This window comes from Phyllopteryx taeniolatus, chromosome 12 (genome assembly GCF_024500385.1).
Source record: "Phyllopteryx taeniolatus isolate TA_2022b chromosome 12, UOR_Ptae_1.2, whole genome shotgun sequence".
Taxonomy (NCBI): Eukaryota; Metazoa; Chordata; class Actinopteri; order Syngnathiformes; family Syngnathidae; genus Phyllopteryx; species Phyllopteryx taeniolatus.
Genome location: NC_084513.1, coordinates 4346339 through 4363107, shown reverse-complemented (window position 1 = coordinate 4363107; position 16769 = coordinate 4346339). Strand labels below are relative to the sequence as shown.

General features: G+C 40.5%; 1 protein-coding gene across 2 annotated transcripts in view; it reads right to left on the bottom strand.

The window, feature by feature from the left end:
• pdia5 (protein disulfide isomerase family A, member 5) overlaps positions 1–16769 on the bottom strand; it is a 78838-nt gene that overhangs the window by 39750 nt on the left and 22319 nt on the right. The window contains exons 1-4 of one of the 2 annotated variants that reach the window (XM_061791694.1): positions 2897–3772; positions 2293–2808; positions 1729–1812; positions 1601–1646 (exon numbers count right to left, since the gene is read on the bottom strand). In XM_061791694.1, coding sequence (XP_061647678.1) covers positions 1601–1646; positions 1729–1812; positions 2293–2390 — 228 coding nt within the window. In that variant the 5' untranslated portion in view covers positions 2391–2808; positions 2897–3772. Of the gene's footprint in view, positions 1–1600; positions 1647–1728; positions 1813–2292; positions 2809–2896; positions 3773–13851; positions 13940–16769 lie in introns of those variants that run through there. The other variant, XM_061791693.1, reaches the window with a different exon arrangement.

Here is a 16769-nt window from a genome sequence, read left to right as displayed (position 1 = left end):
ATTGCTAAATAGCTAGACTTTCTGCCGAGGTATTCTTGATCAACCATTTTCAATTTATCGAATTGTTAAAAATCAAAGTAATTCAAGTTCAGCGCTTAATGAAAGGTTCAAGTTAAAAGGAGATAAATACGGCAATTTCTCGCGTATAATGCGCACCCATGTATTATACGCACCCCCAAAGTTGACCAAAATTCTGGAAAACCCTTCTATGTATAATGCATCTTTACAATGCCTGATTTTGCTTCTACCCATATGATAAAAACATGAAGTATTATATGTATTTTTTTTTTCTTTTTTTTAAAGAATCATTCTGAAGTTAAGCATTTTTGAACACGTAATACTTTATTTTTATTTACTTGCTCTTATTTTAAAATTCACAGACCTACTTTTATTTCGTAAGTGAGAAAACATACAGTTGTGCTCATATGTTTGATTACCCAGGCAGAATTTGTTACATGGGTACAATTCTTTAAAGAAAACATGTAGGCCCAGGCGAAACACAGTTCAAATGAAACTGTCAAGAATTTCAGAAAAGCATCATCATCAAACAAAACATAACCATAAAGAAATTAATGATGGTTGTTGTTCAGTCATCAGTCATATTTTAAAAAAACAATTTCACAAATTCTGCCAGGGTATGTAAACCTTTGAGCACAACTGTACATATTATGCAGTCAAATGTACCCCTGTCATATTGGAATGAAAGTGTAGGCTACACCTTTCTCATAACCTCTAGGTGGTGGTGGCATATTGGAATGAAAGTGTACAGCTTTTTCATAACCTCTAGATGGCGGCATAAATTTATAAAATGGGAATGTTTTTTTCATTTACCGTTTTCAAATAGTTTTGTACTTAGTATGTGGCTTTCATCAAGTTAATGTCTTATATATAAGATCTAAATGGGATGCATACTGTGAGAATGTGATTGTTTTTTTTATTAGATTCACAGAGAAACTGTTGTGAGGATACAGCCATGCATGAAAATGTTGAGGAGGGAGTTGATAGGAGACAGGCAGTGTAGTGACAAGAGATGATAAAAAAAAAATTTAAGCAGATATTGTATAGCGTACATTTGTATGAATTTGAGTAGTTGGTAAAAGCTATATGACAAGATTTGACCGTCTTTTTTATTTATTTATTTATTTTTTAAATAATAATTTATTACTCTAAGAGCTATGGGATGTTCATGCAGCAACCCTTTTGTGCACTTTTCTACACTGCCAATTTGAAATAATGTCCTGTTTTTTTAACAAAAGGATGGAAATTTAAAAAATCGTTTTTTATCCAATTCATTTATAAATTGATAAAAATACTGATTCATCGATTATTTTTTTTAAATCGCTAGTTGCAGCCCAACGCCATAATATCATCAAAGGATTCTGAGAATCTGGGGAAATCTCTGCACGTAGGCGGCAAGGTCGAAAAACCAATACTGAATGCCCGTGACCTCCGATCGCTCAGGTGGCACTGCATTAAAAAAACGGCATCATTGTGTAAAGGATATTGCCACGTGGGCTCAGGAACACTTCAGAAAAACATTAATTAAACCACTGATGCATCTGTTATGTGAACCATCAACATGCTGAAGCCGAGTGTCTACCTTGAAGGTGGCAGGTCTGTTGTACTCTGTGTGGAAGCTTCCATCTCTGAAAAAACACACAATGAGCATGCAGAGTTATGCCGGTGAAGTTATAAGAGGAGAAAATAAAAAGTTTCAGATTGACTCACTTGTAATGCAGCAGCTCAACAGTGCTGCTTTTGGAGCTGGGGTCCACTTTGACTTTCTTGCAGAGCTTACGGCCCTCCAAGTCTCTGAAGAGGACATTAAACAGTCACATGTTTTGCAATTAAACATCATCCATCTGTCTAATATATCCCCTGTCTGAATATCCAAAGGTGGTTAACACATAACACCTGTACTCTTTGGGCTATTTCATACTACGTAGTGAAATGACAAACTATGGACCGTGACGTTTGGATGTCCTCCAGGCAGGAAGTTACTTCAATAGATCTCTGGAACTGTGTGAAATACCATCCTGCTTCAAATGCTCCACCATCATCCCAGTCCCCAAGAAACCTGCAATGTCAGGTCTGAATAACTACAGGCCTGTCGCCCTGACATCTGTGGTCATGAAATCTTTTGAACACATCGTGGTGTACCACTGCAAGAACATCACAGGACCCCTGCTCGACTCCCTGCAGTTTTCCTACCAAGCAAACAGGTCTGTGGATGACGCAGACAACATGCGGTTGCACTTCATCCTAGAACACCTCGACGGCGCAGGGACCTACGCGAGGATCCTGTTTCTGGACTTCAGCTCTGCGTTCAAGACCATCATCCCCAAACTCCTCTCCTCCAAGCTTCTCCAGCTCAGTGTCTCGCCAGCCATCTACCAATGGATTTAAAGCTTCCTGACGGACAGGACACAGCAGGTGAGGCGGCGGGACACCACCTCATCCACACGCACCATTAGCACCAAGGCACCCCAAGGATGTAACCTCTCTCCGCTGCTCTTCTCTCTCGACACGAACGACTGCACCTCAACGCACCCGGCTGTCAAACTCCTGAAGTTTGCAGATGACACCACAGTCATCGGCCTCATCAAAAACGGTGACGAGTCTGCTTATCGACAGGAAGTGGAGCGGCTGGAGCTGTGTTGCGGCCGACACAACCTGGAGCTGAACAGGCTCAAGCCCGGAGAGATGATCGTGGACTTCAGGAGGCATCCTTCGGCACAGCTGCCCCTCACGCTCTCCAACTGCCCTGTCTCAACCGTCCAGTTCCTGGGAATTACAGTCTCTCAGGACCTGAAGTGGGAGATCAACATCAACTCCATCCTCAAAAAGGCCCAGCAGAGGATGTACTTCCTGCGGCTTCTGAGGAAGCACGACCTACCACAGGAGCTGCTGAGGCAGTTCTACACAGCAGTCATCGAATCAGTCCAATGTTCTTCCATCACAGTCTGGTTTGGTGCTGCTACAAAAAAGGACAAACTCCGACTGCAACGGATAAACAAAACTGCTGAAAAGATTGTTGGTACCCCCCTACCCACCCCTTGAGGACTTGCACACTGCCAGAACTAAGACAAGAGCATGTAAAATCCTCCTTTTCATTTCTGTGCATCACTAATATGCATGCCAGATTTTGTGTCTTTTGGTGGTGGTCTGGTAAATTTCTCATGATTTCGTTTTGGTTTGACCGATGGAAATGGGCAAAGTTCACAAAAAAATGGCACCTTTAAACCAAAATGTTTGTGCGTTCCACAGCTAGGTTCTTCATTGATTTCCCTGCACGTCATGATGGACATGCATGCCAGATTTCGTGTCAATTGGACAAATGGTGCCGAATGCTAATATTTTTTTTTAACTCTCTCGGGACGTTTCACGTTCCACCGCAAATGATCAAACTTCACACCCTATCTTTGTAATCAAGCGTCGCCCATTTGTCTAGTATACACGGTTCAAATTTGGAGGTGATTGGGCAGATTCCATAGGAGGACTTTGTTCGGGAACGACCGCTATTTTCATTATTTTCTATGAGGGAGAACTTCTTTCTAAATTGTGGAAGATTTTGTGTTCAACCTTAGAGATTCCATTTGTGTTGTGACCACCATCGATGTTCATTAATTGCACTTTTTGAGTTCATTTCACTGGGGTAATTGTTTGGTCAATGCGCAGTAGGAAAAAGAACAACAACATTGGGATATTCTGCACACACTTGTTTTCATCAGTCGCTGTGGACAAAGGCGCCCGCTAAATTAGAGACGATTGTAATTTATGACGCCCAGATAATGGAAGCAGGCGAAGTTCAGGCCAAAATACTTCACAATAAATAAATGAAAAACGGTTTGCGAGAACAAACCCCGGTCATTTGTTATGAGAGAGAAAGTAACTTCTGCCTTTAAAAACATAACCCCTCTCTTGTGGGGGGAAAACTCGCTGGAGAAACGGACAGATGGATGAGGGAGGCAGTGCCAAGTATTTCAAGTACACAATTAGTTTGGAGTAAATGTTACAGAAACAGACAACAGGGGTTGCAGCCCCCTTAAACGCCTCTTTAGTTTGTTATATTTTGACATTTTTATTTGAGTCTGTACATTTCTGCCATTGAGGGGCACTGAGGTATCTATTTAGGGGGTGGAGGTTTGGTCAAGCTCTTAGACTTATTGAGTTTTATTTAGAGTTGTGTTTTATTGAGCGTTATCAAACTTCACCACCATGTTCAGTCTTCATACAATGACCAAGACTCAAATATTTCTCAGTTTAGCCTCAACCATCTGTCTCGTTCTCAAAGTGTGGTACGTGTACCACTAGTGGTACATGGGCTCTCTCAAGTAGCATGCGAAAGAAGCACTGCCTAAGAAGTTGTTTTTAACTTTGACTTTTAATAGGTTTTTGTTTGCCTGTCAGAAACCTTGCAGGGAGCACCTGATCGAGGCAAATTTATGGTGGTATGATTGGCTTTTCACTTGCGTATTACGGCGCCAACCGTGCTCACTGGAACGTTCAGAAGCTTAGCTATGCGCCTGTAACCAATGCCATTGTGATGTTTTGGAACAATTAGTTTGCGATGGTCTTGAGACAGCTCTCTGCTCTTAACCTCTGAACCAGCTGATATTCATTTGCACTGACAAGGGGCTGAATTGATTATTGATAGATTTTAGGTCTTGTCTTGACTTTCCATACCTTTTTGCACCTCCCTTTCTTCATGTGTTCAATAGTTTTTTCCCTGTGTCATTTCACTTCTTTACACACAACTTAATTTCTGAGTTTATTTGTTCTACTTTCGTGGTATGTATGGATTACTTGGTATGGGGAAATTTTCAGGTCAATAGCACATTTGGAAGTATACGTAGTGAGAAAAATGGTGAAATACTTAAATACTTATTTCAGCCACTGTATATACTCAATATAGGCCTGTATCAGTGACTTCCAGGTGAATTGGTTGTCATGCTGTCTTGAGACCTCTCGCAGACATCTTTCTGTTGAGAGCTTAAGAAATATTTTGGTCTCCCAGCTCCCACAGTCGCCGTGACTCATCAGTCTCAGCAGTTTCTGCGACTTCGCTGACAGTGAGATTGGGGTCTTACACAATGCCCCAACTTCATTGGAATTGGGGTTTGTTAGAGAACTTTGTCATTGAAAAACTCCAAGAAACGCCAAAAATAACCCTAAAATGGCAGAGTCAAACCAAAATGGCCAACTTCCCATGGCATTTCTGTCATGGCTTTGTGAGACTTTTTTGTAAGTCTACTCATGATATATGTGACAACCAAAGTGACACTGGCTTCAGGGCTAAATTTAAAAAACATTCACGAGCTACCCGAGTTTCATCTTAGATGGCGGGGTCATCAAAAGTCCCTGTGATACGGTGCCCACAAGCAATGACCAAAACGCAAATATTTCACAATTCAGTGTTGTCCATCTATTCATGGAAATGGTCAAAACAACCCCTAAAATGGGTACTTCCAGTGTTTTTTCAGGTATGGGTTCTTCAGATTCTTTGTAGGTCTATATATGTTGGACAACATGTCTGCCTAATTTCATGTTGCTGAGTGAAACTGGCTTCGGGGAGGCTGAATGTTCAAAATAAGGAAACAGCCATTTTGCATCGTATGCTTAAGCCCTAATTAATATTGTACATTTCTTCTCTATCAATCAAAAGTGAGTATTATCTGTATAAAGGCATACCTTTTACTGTTTTTTTGGATCTGTATCACATTAGACAGGTGCAGGTGCACCTCATGAAGTGACTGGTGGCTTGCCTATATTATATGCTGTATGCACAGCCCACAATTAAGTGGTTTATTTTTGTTTTGACAATAAATATGCATCTAGCCCCCTACACATGCTATTAGCTGAGTGCACAGCTTTTTCAATAACACAACAAACATGCACGGTGGCTAAACACAACAGACGAGCTCACAAGCCAGTCCATATTGCGAGGACGGTACAGTGGCCCGGACACATTAGGAGCAGGTGTGCCCTTCACACTGATTTGGAGACAGCATCTATTTTAATGTCCAACATGCATACAAGTCAATCGGGGGATCCAAAAATGTCTCATTTACAGATAAAGCAATCAAGTCTTCTGTGATTCCAGCCCTGTGGTGTTTTAAACAGGTGACACGGGTGACAATGTGCCAGCGACCTATGAATCACATCTGCCCCAGTCTGCAACTTGTCAAGCTAAAGCTCAATAAAAGCTTCACAACCCAAAAGCATCCACCTCCATTTTGTACCCTGTTCATCGGCTGCCTCGGCCATTTTGTGTCGAACAGCAAGGTTCTTACTGTGACGAAATGGCACACTTACCATTACCGCACCAGACTTGCAATCACGTCATTTTAAAATGCAGCGTTACTAACTGCAAATTTTACAACTGTAGTCGCTGTGTTTATTTTTATTGTGCAAGGTAGCGGTTATCATAAATAACTCTAAAGAGGATCCATCGCATCGCATAATCTTATGACTAGGAATGGGTGAGTACCGATACCAATTAGAGAATACCAGGCACTGATACTTAAGGCAAAATAATCTGACATCGAGTAAATCCTCTTTGTCAGTAGTTGGCGCTTCACAGCGGCGGTTTGACACACCGGCAAAATCATCATGTGCGTCAGAAAGAAAGGTCTTTGTTCACAATATGTCATTTTGGATTTGAGGAGGAAAAAAAGGAGAAAGACAATATTTCTATTATTAGTTGCAAAATCCAGTGAAATATTTTACCCCATATCGTGAGACGACATACCCGATGCTGGGGCAACCTGTCACATGTTCACACTCTCTATTAGATTGCTTATAACTCTGCACTGAAACAAAATGTGAAAATGACATTACCAAATATATACTGTACCTGAGACTTTGGTCTTTCATCTGGTACACATTGTGTTTATTTATATATGATGTACTGATTCCAATAAATATATGAGAGTAAAAAGTATGACATCTAGCCCCGGTCTCCCTACTAGTGGTATCGGTACCAGGGAATACTCAAGAGTGAATACTTTAATTGGTATCGGTCTGAAAAAAAGTGGCATTGAACAGCCCTACATATGACGCATACTATCAGGGCTCCAGATTGCCCCTAAATGGCCACATTTTGTCCCTAAGATTTGAGACCTTCCAAGTAAATTTTTCATCTACTCATGCATGCGCAACCAGTAAATTTGCTGATTTTTTAAATTATTAAATAGTTTTGTTGCTGACAAACCTCTCCGCCACACTTCAGCCCAGTTGTTGACGGTAATGCACATTGAGCTGGTTTGCAAAATGACATTAACTCCAAAAGAAGAAGAAAAGAGATGAACACCAAATAAGGTGTGCCAATGTGTTTCAGAACAGCGGGTAAACGACCAGTGATTGTTTTTGGTGTGAAAAGAGGTGGGTCTTAGGGTTACTGAGAGAATCTACAGGTCTCACTCAACTTTTGGAAACAATGTCCATTGATGAAGAGGCCTATCAGACCTTACATTCTCTCCAATATACCTAGTGTCCCAGAGGAGACAAATTCTGATAATGAGTCCAACTTGTTTTGCGAGGAAATGCTTGCGGCGAAAAAAAGGAAGGATTTCTTTTTTTCTGGATGAGCGCCTGCGGCCGTTTACCCAGCCGAGGTATTTCCGGGAGATGAATTCAATAGAAATTCTGCTGTCGATACTCAACGTGGAGAACAAGAAATGTTCTGATAATACTGCCACTGCCGGCCTAAACATTAACGTTACATTTTTAGTATTTAAGCTTTATAAGTTGTTTATTATAGTTATGTCAAAACTTGAACAATAAAATGTGAATTTAAAAAACTTTTTTGTCAAAGTACTTACCAGTCATACAGTGAAAATGGAAGGAAATCGACTGACAGTGTGCAGCAGAAATCTTCTTGTTGTGCCCCCAAAATTTTTATTTAGGGGACACTGTGTTCCGAGAAAAAATGTTCAACGTCTGGAAATCAGCACACATGGTGAGCGTAAATGTGACCGAGCGTCCCATGGATTTTTTACAGTGTGGTCTATTTGTAGTTCTGTTTATTTATTTTGTGCAAGGTGGAGGTCATCATTACTATCTAGGGAGAGGCACAATCATAATTACTAAATCACTGCCAGCCAGTTCCCCATATTGTCAGCCATTTTAGACCGTTTTCGCTGACTCACAGAATATTGTTTTCTGTGACATTACGAAACCTACCAAAAGAAAGGGTAGACTCCCTTCTTTTACCAGAAGTTTTTTTGTAGTTTGTGGTTTCTGTTCTTTAGTAATCACCAGTAGAACATTGGTTGGCGTCACCTAAAACATGGGTTTCTGACCAAAAGGCAGAAGAAACGAGCTTATGTCAAGCAGAACAGTGAATTTGAAGGCAAAATAATCTATTTACAAAAATGCAACTAAGAACCGTGCTGTGAGCAACGTTGACTCACCGCCAATAACATCTCTCACAATCGCGACACACACTTTCTACTACTTTCAGTGACACATACTGTGTTTATACTGTACATATACATACTCTGTTCAAGTGTGAGGTGCCGAAACTTGCCCGACTTTCAAAGTGTTATTTCTCTTCCTCAATCGACGTGACCAGCTGAGATTAACCGCTTAATCTTTATCATCTTCTTCTCAAAAGCTGTGCTTATCACAAAACCAATGTGATGCAACGCCACCATCTACAAGGATCTGGTAGTCATTACAGTGGTTTACAGACCTGAAATTCACAGCCAAGCAATGCAAGACCCTTTTCCACACCTACCCGTTGAAAAACGTCCTTGATAAATATACACGTCGGACAGTGAATGAGTTATTTATACGATACGATACCTGTGAGCATGCATGTGCCTGTGCAGAACCCATCACAATAATCATGTGACATACCCAGTGGATTTTTTAAAAACTTGGATTATTTGTAGTACTGTAGTTCTGCTTATTACTATAGTGCAAGGTGGAGGTTATCCTGACTAACTGGTGAGAGTAGCCGTCACTGTTTATTTGTATTGCGCGTGGTGGCCATTATCATGAATGACTCCCTTTCAGCACAAATGACCATGCTTTGAAGCAAGTGTAGCTTCTAGAATGAGATCATTCATCTCTCCATTGGATGCCACTTGGCCAGCAAACAAGTTCTTAGTCATCTGCTCCCAGTATGTCACTTTGGACTAGCGTTGTTGGCACGGCTGACCAGTGTCACGCCGCCATTCACCGTGGCCTCTCTTTTTCTCTCACGCTGTCTGTCGGCCACAAGCTCAGACCCCAAGCTACGGTTTGGAGCCGCTCCATTTGCGATGGCGGGCACATATGCCAGACGGCGCAGTGTTTGGCGACAGAACGGCGGGTGGTACTGCGATGGACCTGGCCCATTTGCGCTTCACCTGAGGGGGGCAATGTGAGCCAGGCTATGCTGAAACTGCTGGAGATGGAAGATAACACGACACCTCCCACACAGAGTCAAATATGACTCACTTTAAGGGTAAAAAAGCAGTGTGTGTTTCACTGGGACTCAAATGGAACTGGCTTCTTTCCTGGCAGTTTCCCACTTGATGAGACGCTCTTTGTTTTTCCGCTCCGACAGTAGATGATGGCTTGACAGGCGGGGGTTGGGCGTGCGGGGTGTTAAAATAAAGTCGGTATAAGGCGAAAACAACAACACGTCAAAGTCGGATCATGACGGATGTATAAAAAAATTTCTCGACGACGTCTCGCTTGCGTCTTATATGTGTTTAATGTAAACAAGCGTGGGCTAGAAAGACAGCTGACATCTACCTCAAAGTGGAAACACAGAAGAAAAGAAGTTGGGTTGAAACAAGCAAGCAGAAGTAAGTGGATAAAAGCACAATTAAAGAAACGCTGCTCCAGTTTATTCTTTGCAAGGAGATTGTAGAGAGCAGAATAAGCTTGCTTCCCAAATTGATCAATTGATGCAGAGTAAATACAGGTTTATGGTTGGCAAATTTTGAAGGCCTCTTCGATCACATTTACATTCTCTCTTTCGCTCAATAAGACCACAAGAAAATCAGAAATGGATGATACAAGCTTAAAATATAGAAATGCATAGCCACTTTTTAGATTGGCTTTAAGGATGATGTTTAAGGAATTATGGCCTTCATTTTTAAAAATATAACATGTTTTGTCACAACTCAAGACACTTCCCACGTTTTATTAACATGTCTGTGCCATACTTTTTTTTTTTTTCAAACTATCCCAAGGAACAAGAATTTTTTTAGCCTTTTTTAAATCAGCCTGTTTTGAGGGGGTGGTCTAGTCTCATCACTGCTCCCTCTACTGCGGGTTCAATGTCAAGAACACTTTCGTTAGCTAGGACAACAGAATGGCTACTTGAGTTTAAAAAAAAAAAATGTAACAGGAGGGTTAATCAATTAACTAATTGTCGGAAGAAACAACTAAAGAAATACAACTAATGTAAACAGAGTGGTGCCGTGAGATCAAAGCAAATCAAATGCTTGCCACTCATGACGCAGCAAGCTGTTGACAGAAAGGCGTTTGCTTCGTAGAGACACAGAACTGGGACACTTAAGGGAAATTTAACATTTTATTACATTTGCTAGCCGGCAAGCTAACGAGCTAGCAAGCTAAGGGCTGGAGCTAAAAAGCTTACTCGACCGCAGCTACATCGTTTAAACGTCAGCAGACATCGTTTAACGTCAGCAGTCGGAGTTGTGTGTGTGTGTTCCCCCCATAACACAGACACACACACAATTATACACAGTTAACTGTTTATAAACTATAAGCACAACGGCACACATCAATATTCAGGCAGTAATTAACATACAGCGAACTTATTTTGAGCGTCATTGGATTGCCAGGTAAAGGTCTCACATCACAGTCCAGCAGCTTGAGGGTGGGCCTTATTTTACGTGTTATTTATCCTTTATTTAACCAGGTAAAAGCTCATTGAGAGATAAAATCTATTTTTCAAAAGCAAAGAGGCAGCAGAAATTATACAGCACATAACACGACAACATTCATACAATAAAGACTAAAAAAGTGATATTCAAATGTATTTTCATTTATCTAAGATATTGTATTGCTTTACATTACAACACCAATGTGCAATGTTCTTTAGAATTGAAAGTTTGTTCTTAAAAAGGATGTACCATTGAGAGGGGGGGAAGATACTATCGTTTATCGTGATAGTTTTTGGGAAAATATATTGTCCTGAAAAATCTGCTATCGTGGCAGGCTGAATCAATATATTGAGAGAGAGCAATGGCTAACACAAAAACATAGTACAAATACAAATCTGCAATATAGCGGGACCGCAAAGAAACAACAGTTATATAGCTGAGGAATACTGTATTTGTACTCTGTGATGATAAGTTGGAGGAACTTACTGTTCCAAGGATGGGACTCATTGTTTCCAGACATGTGCATACCGGGACTCACCATAGTCTTAAGTATAAAATGGTCTATGCAATGTAAAGAAAGCGTTTTTACATCATGATTAAGTCAATGCATGAAGACAGACAAACAATGAAAGTTTAACTCAGCTACTTTAAGTGACTCAGTAATCGGTAGCAATATTAGTCATTTTTCACAGAGAATTAATATATGCCTGTGAGCCTTGTTATATTGTCTATCTACATGTGTTGCTAAGTCAAGTGTGTACGCCACATACTGTAGATGCTATTTGTTAGGCTGTCTATGACACTCCCATTATGTGTTAGCATTAAGCTAGGGGACTTAAAGGTCAGAGGACAAAGATGTTAAAAATGTTCTTGATAACTCTATAATCCCTTTAGAAACCACAGCTGCCATTTCGAAGTGATTATTATTAGCAGATATACAGCAGTTAAATCTCTAAATATGACTCAGTCTTCCGGTCTTCGGCTCTATCCAGCGCTGAGACGTAACACATTGACGATACACGATTATTCCATTCTATGGCACTATTAATTCCCATTATAAATCACGTTTTTCAATGTACTTTAAACCTGATGTGTTATAATGGTTTTCCTATAAATACTGAATTAATCCAAGCATTGTGGTGTGTTTGGTGTGTGTTTCAACCCCTAAACCACCAAATGGAACCAGAAACCGAAGCATTATTTTTTTTGCAAAGCCAAGCTGCTTATCTCCTGCTAATGTCCAAAGGAAAATGGACAAGGGATGCATAAGGGCTGGACTTCAATTAATTCATGTAAACCCCCTAAACTTTGACCGGTAGTGGCATTAAACAACTTGAAGGCTCTTTTTTGAAGAATAGTTCACTATCTGCCAAACTGCTGATTGTTGTGAAGTGAGTAGAGTTCCCTGCCACCATACAGCATTGGTACCTCTTTGCTTGCAACTTAATATAAAAAAAATGCCCAACAAATGGCTCATATCTCGAAAAACTCTTAAGTCGGATCGCTTGTATCTCCAGGCACAACTGTATTACTATAGGAGTCTTAAAGAACGGGCCATATATAGACAATGGGTTAGATTGGACCCAATCCTTCACTGCCTCGCCTCAAAGAACTCACAAAACAGGATCTTTATCTTCAAAGCTGCGAGTTCTGAACGGAAACCACTTTCATGCCTGAGATGACTGCCCCTGTACTAGGTGTCCTCTGAGGTTTGTCCTGGCTGACAGACAGCAAAGAGACAAATTCTGGCAGGAAGCTGCAGATGCTCCTGCTGAGTTGTCAGGTGCAAGGCAATCAAGTCATTTATAAACTGCCTGTCAATGTGTGCTCGTAGTACCGGTGGAAAAAAAGTCATAAATTGTGCGGCTAGATGGCGGGGGAGGAGACGTTCGGACGGAGTAAAGAGCTCCGCCCTTCAAATGGTTGTTGATGAGATGTTAATCTTGGACCCGATCGAGAGTCATTTGGTGAGGGTTTTTCCAGCATATCAAATTTTGAGCCGGCTGTCTCCACCTAATTTCGGGCCGCCTCCAGCTTTAAAAACTCTGATATCATGAAAACTGTTATTTGAAGTTGGGTGTAATTTTTAACTGCAATTGCAGTATCACATCGCGGCCACGGGACAACGCTGTATGAGAAATAGTTGGATGAATCGCCTCTAAAACAAATCTAATGAAAGATTTTCTTTCCCACTACAAATATGTCCGACAATTTAGTGAATTTTCAAACGGGTACTGTAACTGTTTCGTTTGTAACCAAGCACACCTGATTCTCTGAAAAATAATAAGCAGACTTAAGTAGAGTGACGATACGGTGATTTCAACCGTAATTTATGGTGATTACAACGTCACTTAGTCCTAATCCATCAAGATTTACCCCAAAACACACAACCACCGGTTTTGATCCGCTGTGGCTGGACAAATTCACCCGGCTGAGACATATTTAGGAAGGCTTGTTTTCCAATCAATGCCAGATGCATTGTGGCCTTGTTAGACAGCTGTTCACAAACTATAGGCTGGATACCTTAAAACATGAGATGGCGGCTATACAGAAGTCAGCAATAACAAAAGAAAAATGCATTTAAGAAGGTAGTACATAAAAACCTATCACTAAAAGAAAAAAAAGTATTGAGATTTTTTTTCTTTTTTACTCCACTAGACTGAACTACAAGGAGTGCATGGGGACATTGTGCCAAATTAAAACAAGGGAGGCTGAAATTTTCTGTGAAATGGCTCAAGAGAATGTTCTATCATTTAACAGGTCTGCATTAACCAAACTTAAAAGTTGCTCATTTTGCTGTTCATCAGTACATGCATGCACTTATGTTTGATATCAAACAGGGTTCCTGCATTTTTATTTTGTATTCTTGTAAAATATACAATTCAAGGAAAACAAGGAACAATAAAATACAGGTAAATACTTTTTTGGGAGCCAGAATGGTACCAGTACCACCTCTGCCTGACTTCCTAGCCAGGAAAAATCCTGTAATATGAGTACATACCCACAGTTGACCCAGGCGATGGTGCCTTGGCCCTTGACCGTCTGGGCCACGTCAGACAGCAGCTTCAGGTAGGCGTCACTGGATGTAGCTGTGGGACAGAAAAAAAAAAGAAGAAGAAGAAGAAGAAGCCTCTGAGGACATGCTCCCATTCCGGAAAGAAAAGCATTGAGTTACAGAGGGACCTCTGTTGTGAAGAAGAAAGAGCGCGAGCGCCAAGTTTGGGTTGAGGGGTTTAAAATCTCCTGTCTTTCACTGGCTGGAGTAATGTTACATCAGCTTTCAACAATCACACAATGGCGAGGACCAGACGGAAGATGGGGACGATTGTATGCTGACATGGAGAGCTGTTCAGCAGTGGAGATCAGTTTACTACAATAAGAGTGGCACCATGTTAAACCTCAACGTCAAAACCAAAAAAAAATGAAGAAATGAGATTCTATCATATTAAATGATAGTTATGAACTCGTTAAGAGACCTCATTAGCTACCAGCTCAGCCTGTTAAACTAGCACCTTATCGCATCAGTTTTGTACCACACTAACCCATTGAACTCATTGATATGAATGATACAATTCTTAATGGTCATAATCAATAATCATGCCAATAATATCACAATACAGCGATTGACCGATAATCGAGACATCAGAAGTGTCTGGGATACATCAGGATATTTGTGACTGATAAGGGTGGGAATTGCAGAGTAACTCACACGCTCATGTAAGTCGCATGCAAAATGGGGGCAGGACAAGCACCTCCAGCGTAACTACATTATTCCTATCCGCCACGACATTGCTGATAAAACTATACCTCAGATGCATACAGAAGTTCAAGTGTATTGCCGCACATGTGGAGAAAACAAATGCTGTTCCCAACATATACTAAAAGTAAAAAAAAAAAAAGGAACTGAAATTTGTTATTTTACACTTTAAAAGTACAATTTGTATTTATTTATTGAGTTTATTTTTCAGCGTTTTCTAAAAAATGTTTGAATTTAATCTATTCAATTGTAGAAGATGCTTATGTTTAAGGTAAGCAATGGTTATGTTGCAATTTAAATATATTTTTTGTTATTATTGGTTTTATTGAAGTTATTTTTTCAGGTTTTTCGAATATAATTTTTATGTATTTTATTCAATTGCAATGCATTCCTATGTTTAAAGTTACTATGTAACCCATCGGTAAATGGGTCAGTTTTTCCTCATACCTACAGTTGCGGATTATTTATTGTTCTTTGAGAAATAAAGTATAACTTGATCAAGCCATTTCTAAAATTACCTACTACACAATAAGTAAAGTATGTATGATTATTGCTGATATCGGATCAGATCGATATTGACCAAAATGCAAGGGTGCAATATAGATATCAGATCGGAAGTGGAAAAGTTGGATCGGGACATGTCTACCCAAAACATCAGTAAAAGCAGTGGAAACATAGATTACAAAACATCGAACTTCAAATATAAAGATATAATTTATTATTTTCATGCCCAGTTATACTGCTGTATATCTTATATGATGTTGAGACACCAAATTAGCACATTCTTAATGATACTCATTTCTTTTTTTTAATCACTCGATCATCCATCCATCAATTTTCCCTACCGCTTATGCTCACTAGGGTCGCGGGCATGCTGGAATCTATCACCGCTATCTTTGGGCCAAAGGCGGGGTACACACTGAACTGGTTGCCAACCAACCAATGTCACATATAAATCAATCACTTAAAAAATTACTGTTTAATCTGTTTGATGATCACAAGGCTTCGTTATCTTTGACACAGTCGAGTAAAGGATAAAACAGCTAATAATCCTTAATATATTACTGCAGCTAGTAATCAGATGAGTCCATATGAGGACTACTAAACATATCAGAGCAAAAATGAAGATGCTAAAAGACGTCAATGTTCTCATTTATTTGATCCTTTTGAGTCTGTAAACTTGGGCTTTCCTCTTAAATGGAAATAATAATCTTTGATCTTTGCCAAAGCCCCCCCACAATAGGCCTACCTATGCCACTGGCTTCCACACACTCCATTAAGTCTGGCTCTTGCTCTTGACACAGTCCTTGTGCCACAGCATGACAGCCTAAGTGGGATCATACTCCCTAACTGGATCACTCATCTTTCCTAATTTAAATACGGAAATATTGGCTCCGATTGGTCCATATCACGGCGTCTGTTAGATGTCATGTCCTTCGATACGTAGTGACTTGCGTCCCCCGCAAGAGTTTGATCGCAGGTGTTATTTATGCACAATGAACCCACATTCGCTTCGTTTGCTGAAGCCTCAGTCATCTTCAGCAGGTTGGCGGCCGCTCGCATCCGGCAGGGAAATGTTGACGGCCGCGAGGGACAGGCGTCGCCATGGCCACTCGCCTCCTGCTAAAAATCTCAAGTTTCCGAGACTTAATTAACCTGTCTGGCATTGTGTGCGTCTGTTTCCGTTATGCGTGTACGTGCGCATCGTTAGTACTGGTGTAGACAGCAGAGGAACATGAAGGAGAAATCCACCAAAATGAAGCCTAAAAAAACCGAATAATATGGTATAAACATTTATTCGCCATGTGACCGATAGCCCTCTGAGATTTACACGCCAAACGATAAATTTACCTGCATTTGGCACCAGGCGAGTGTTAATTATGGACCCTGCCAACAGCAAACGTATGTTTAGTATAAGCTGACTTACCCTTGGGCTAACTTGACATTTGACACTATGTATATCAACACTGTACCATAAGAGACAACGACACACAGTCTATCATGTCCAAAGTATTGATGGTCGCCCCATCTTGGTTCAGCTCCCCTTTCACATCAGTGCTGTGATTTGATTCAGGATGAGAAAAATAGTATCGATTGTTGGTGGGAATTGTGTTGAAAGGGAGGTTTTAGGCCAAGGTTTTATTGAGTAAATTCCGCTACAG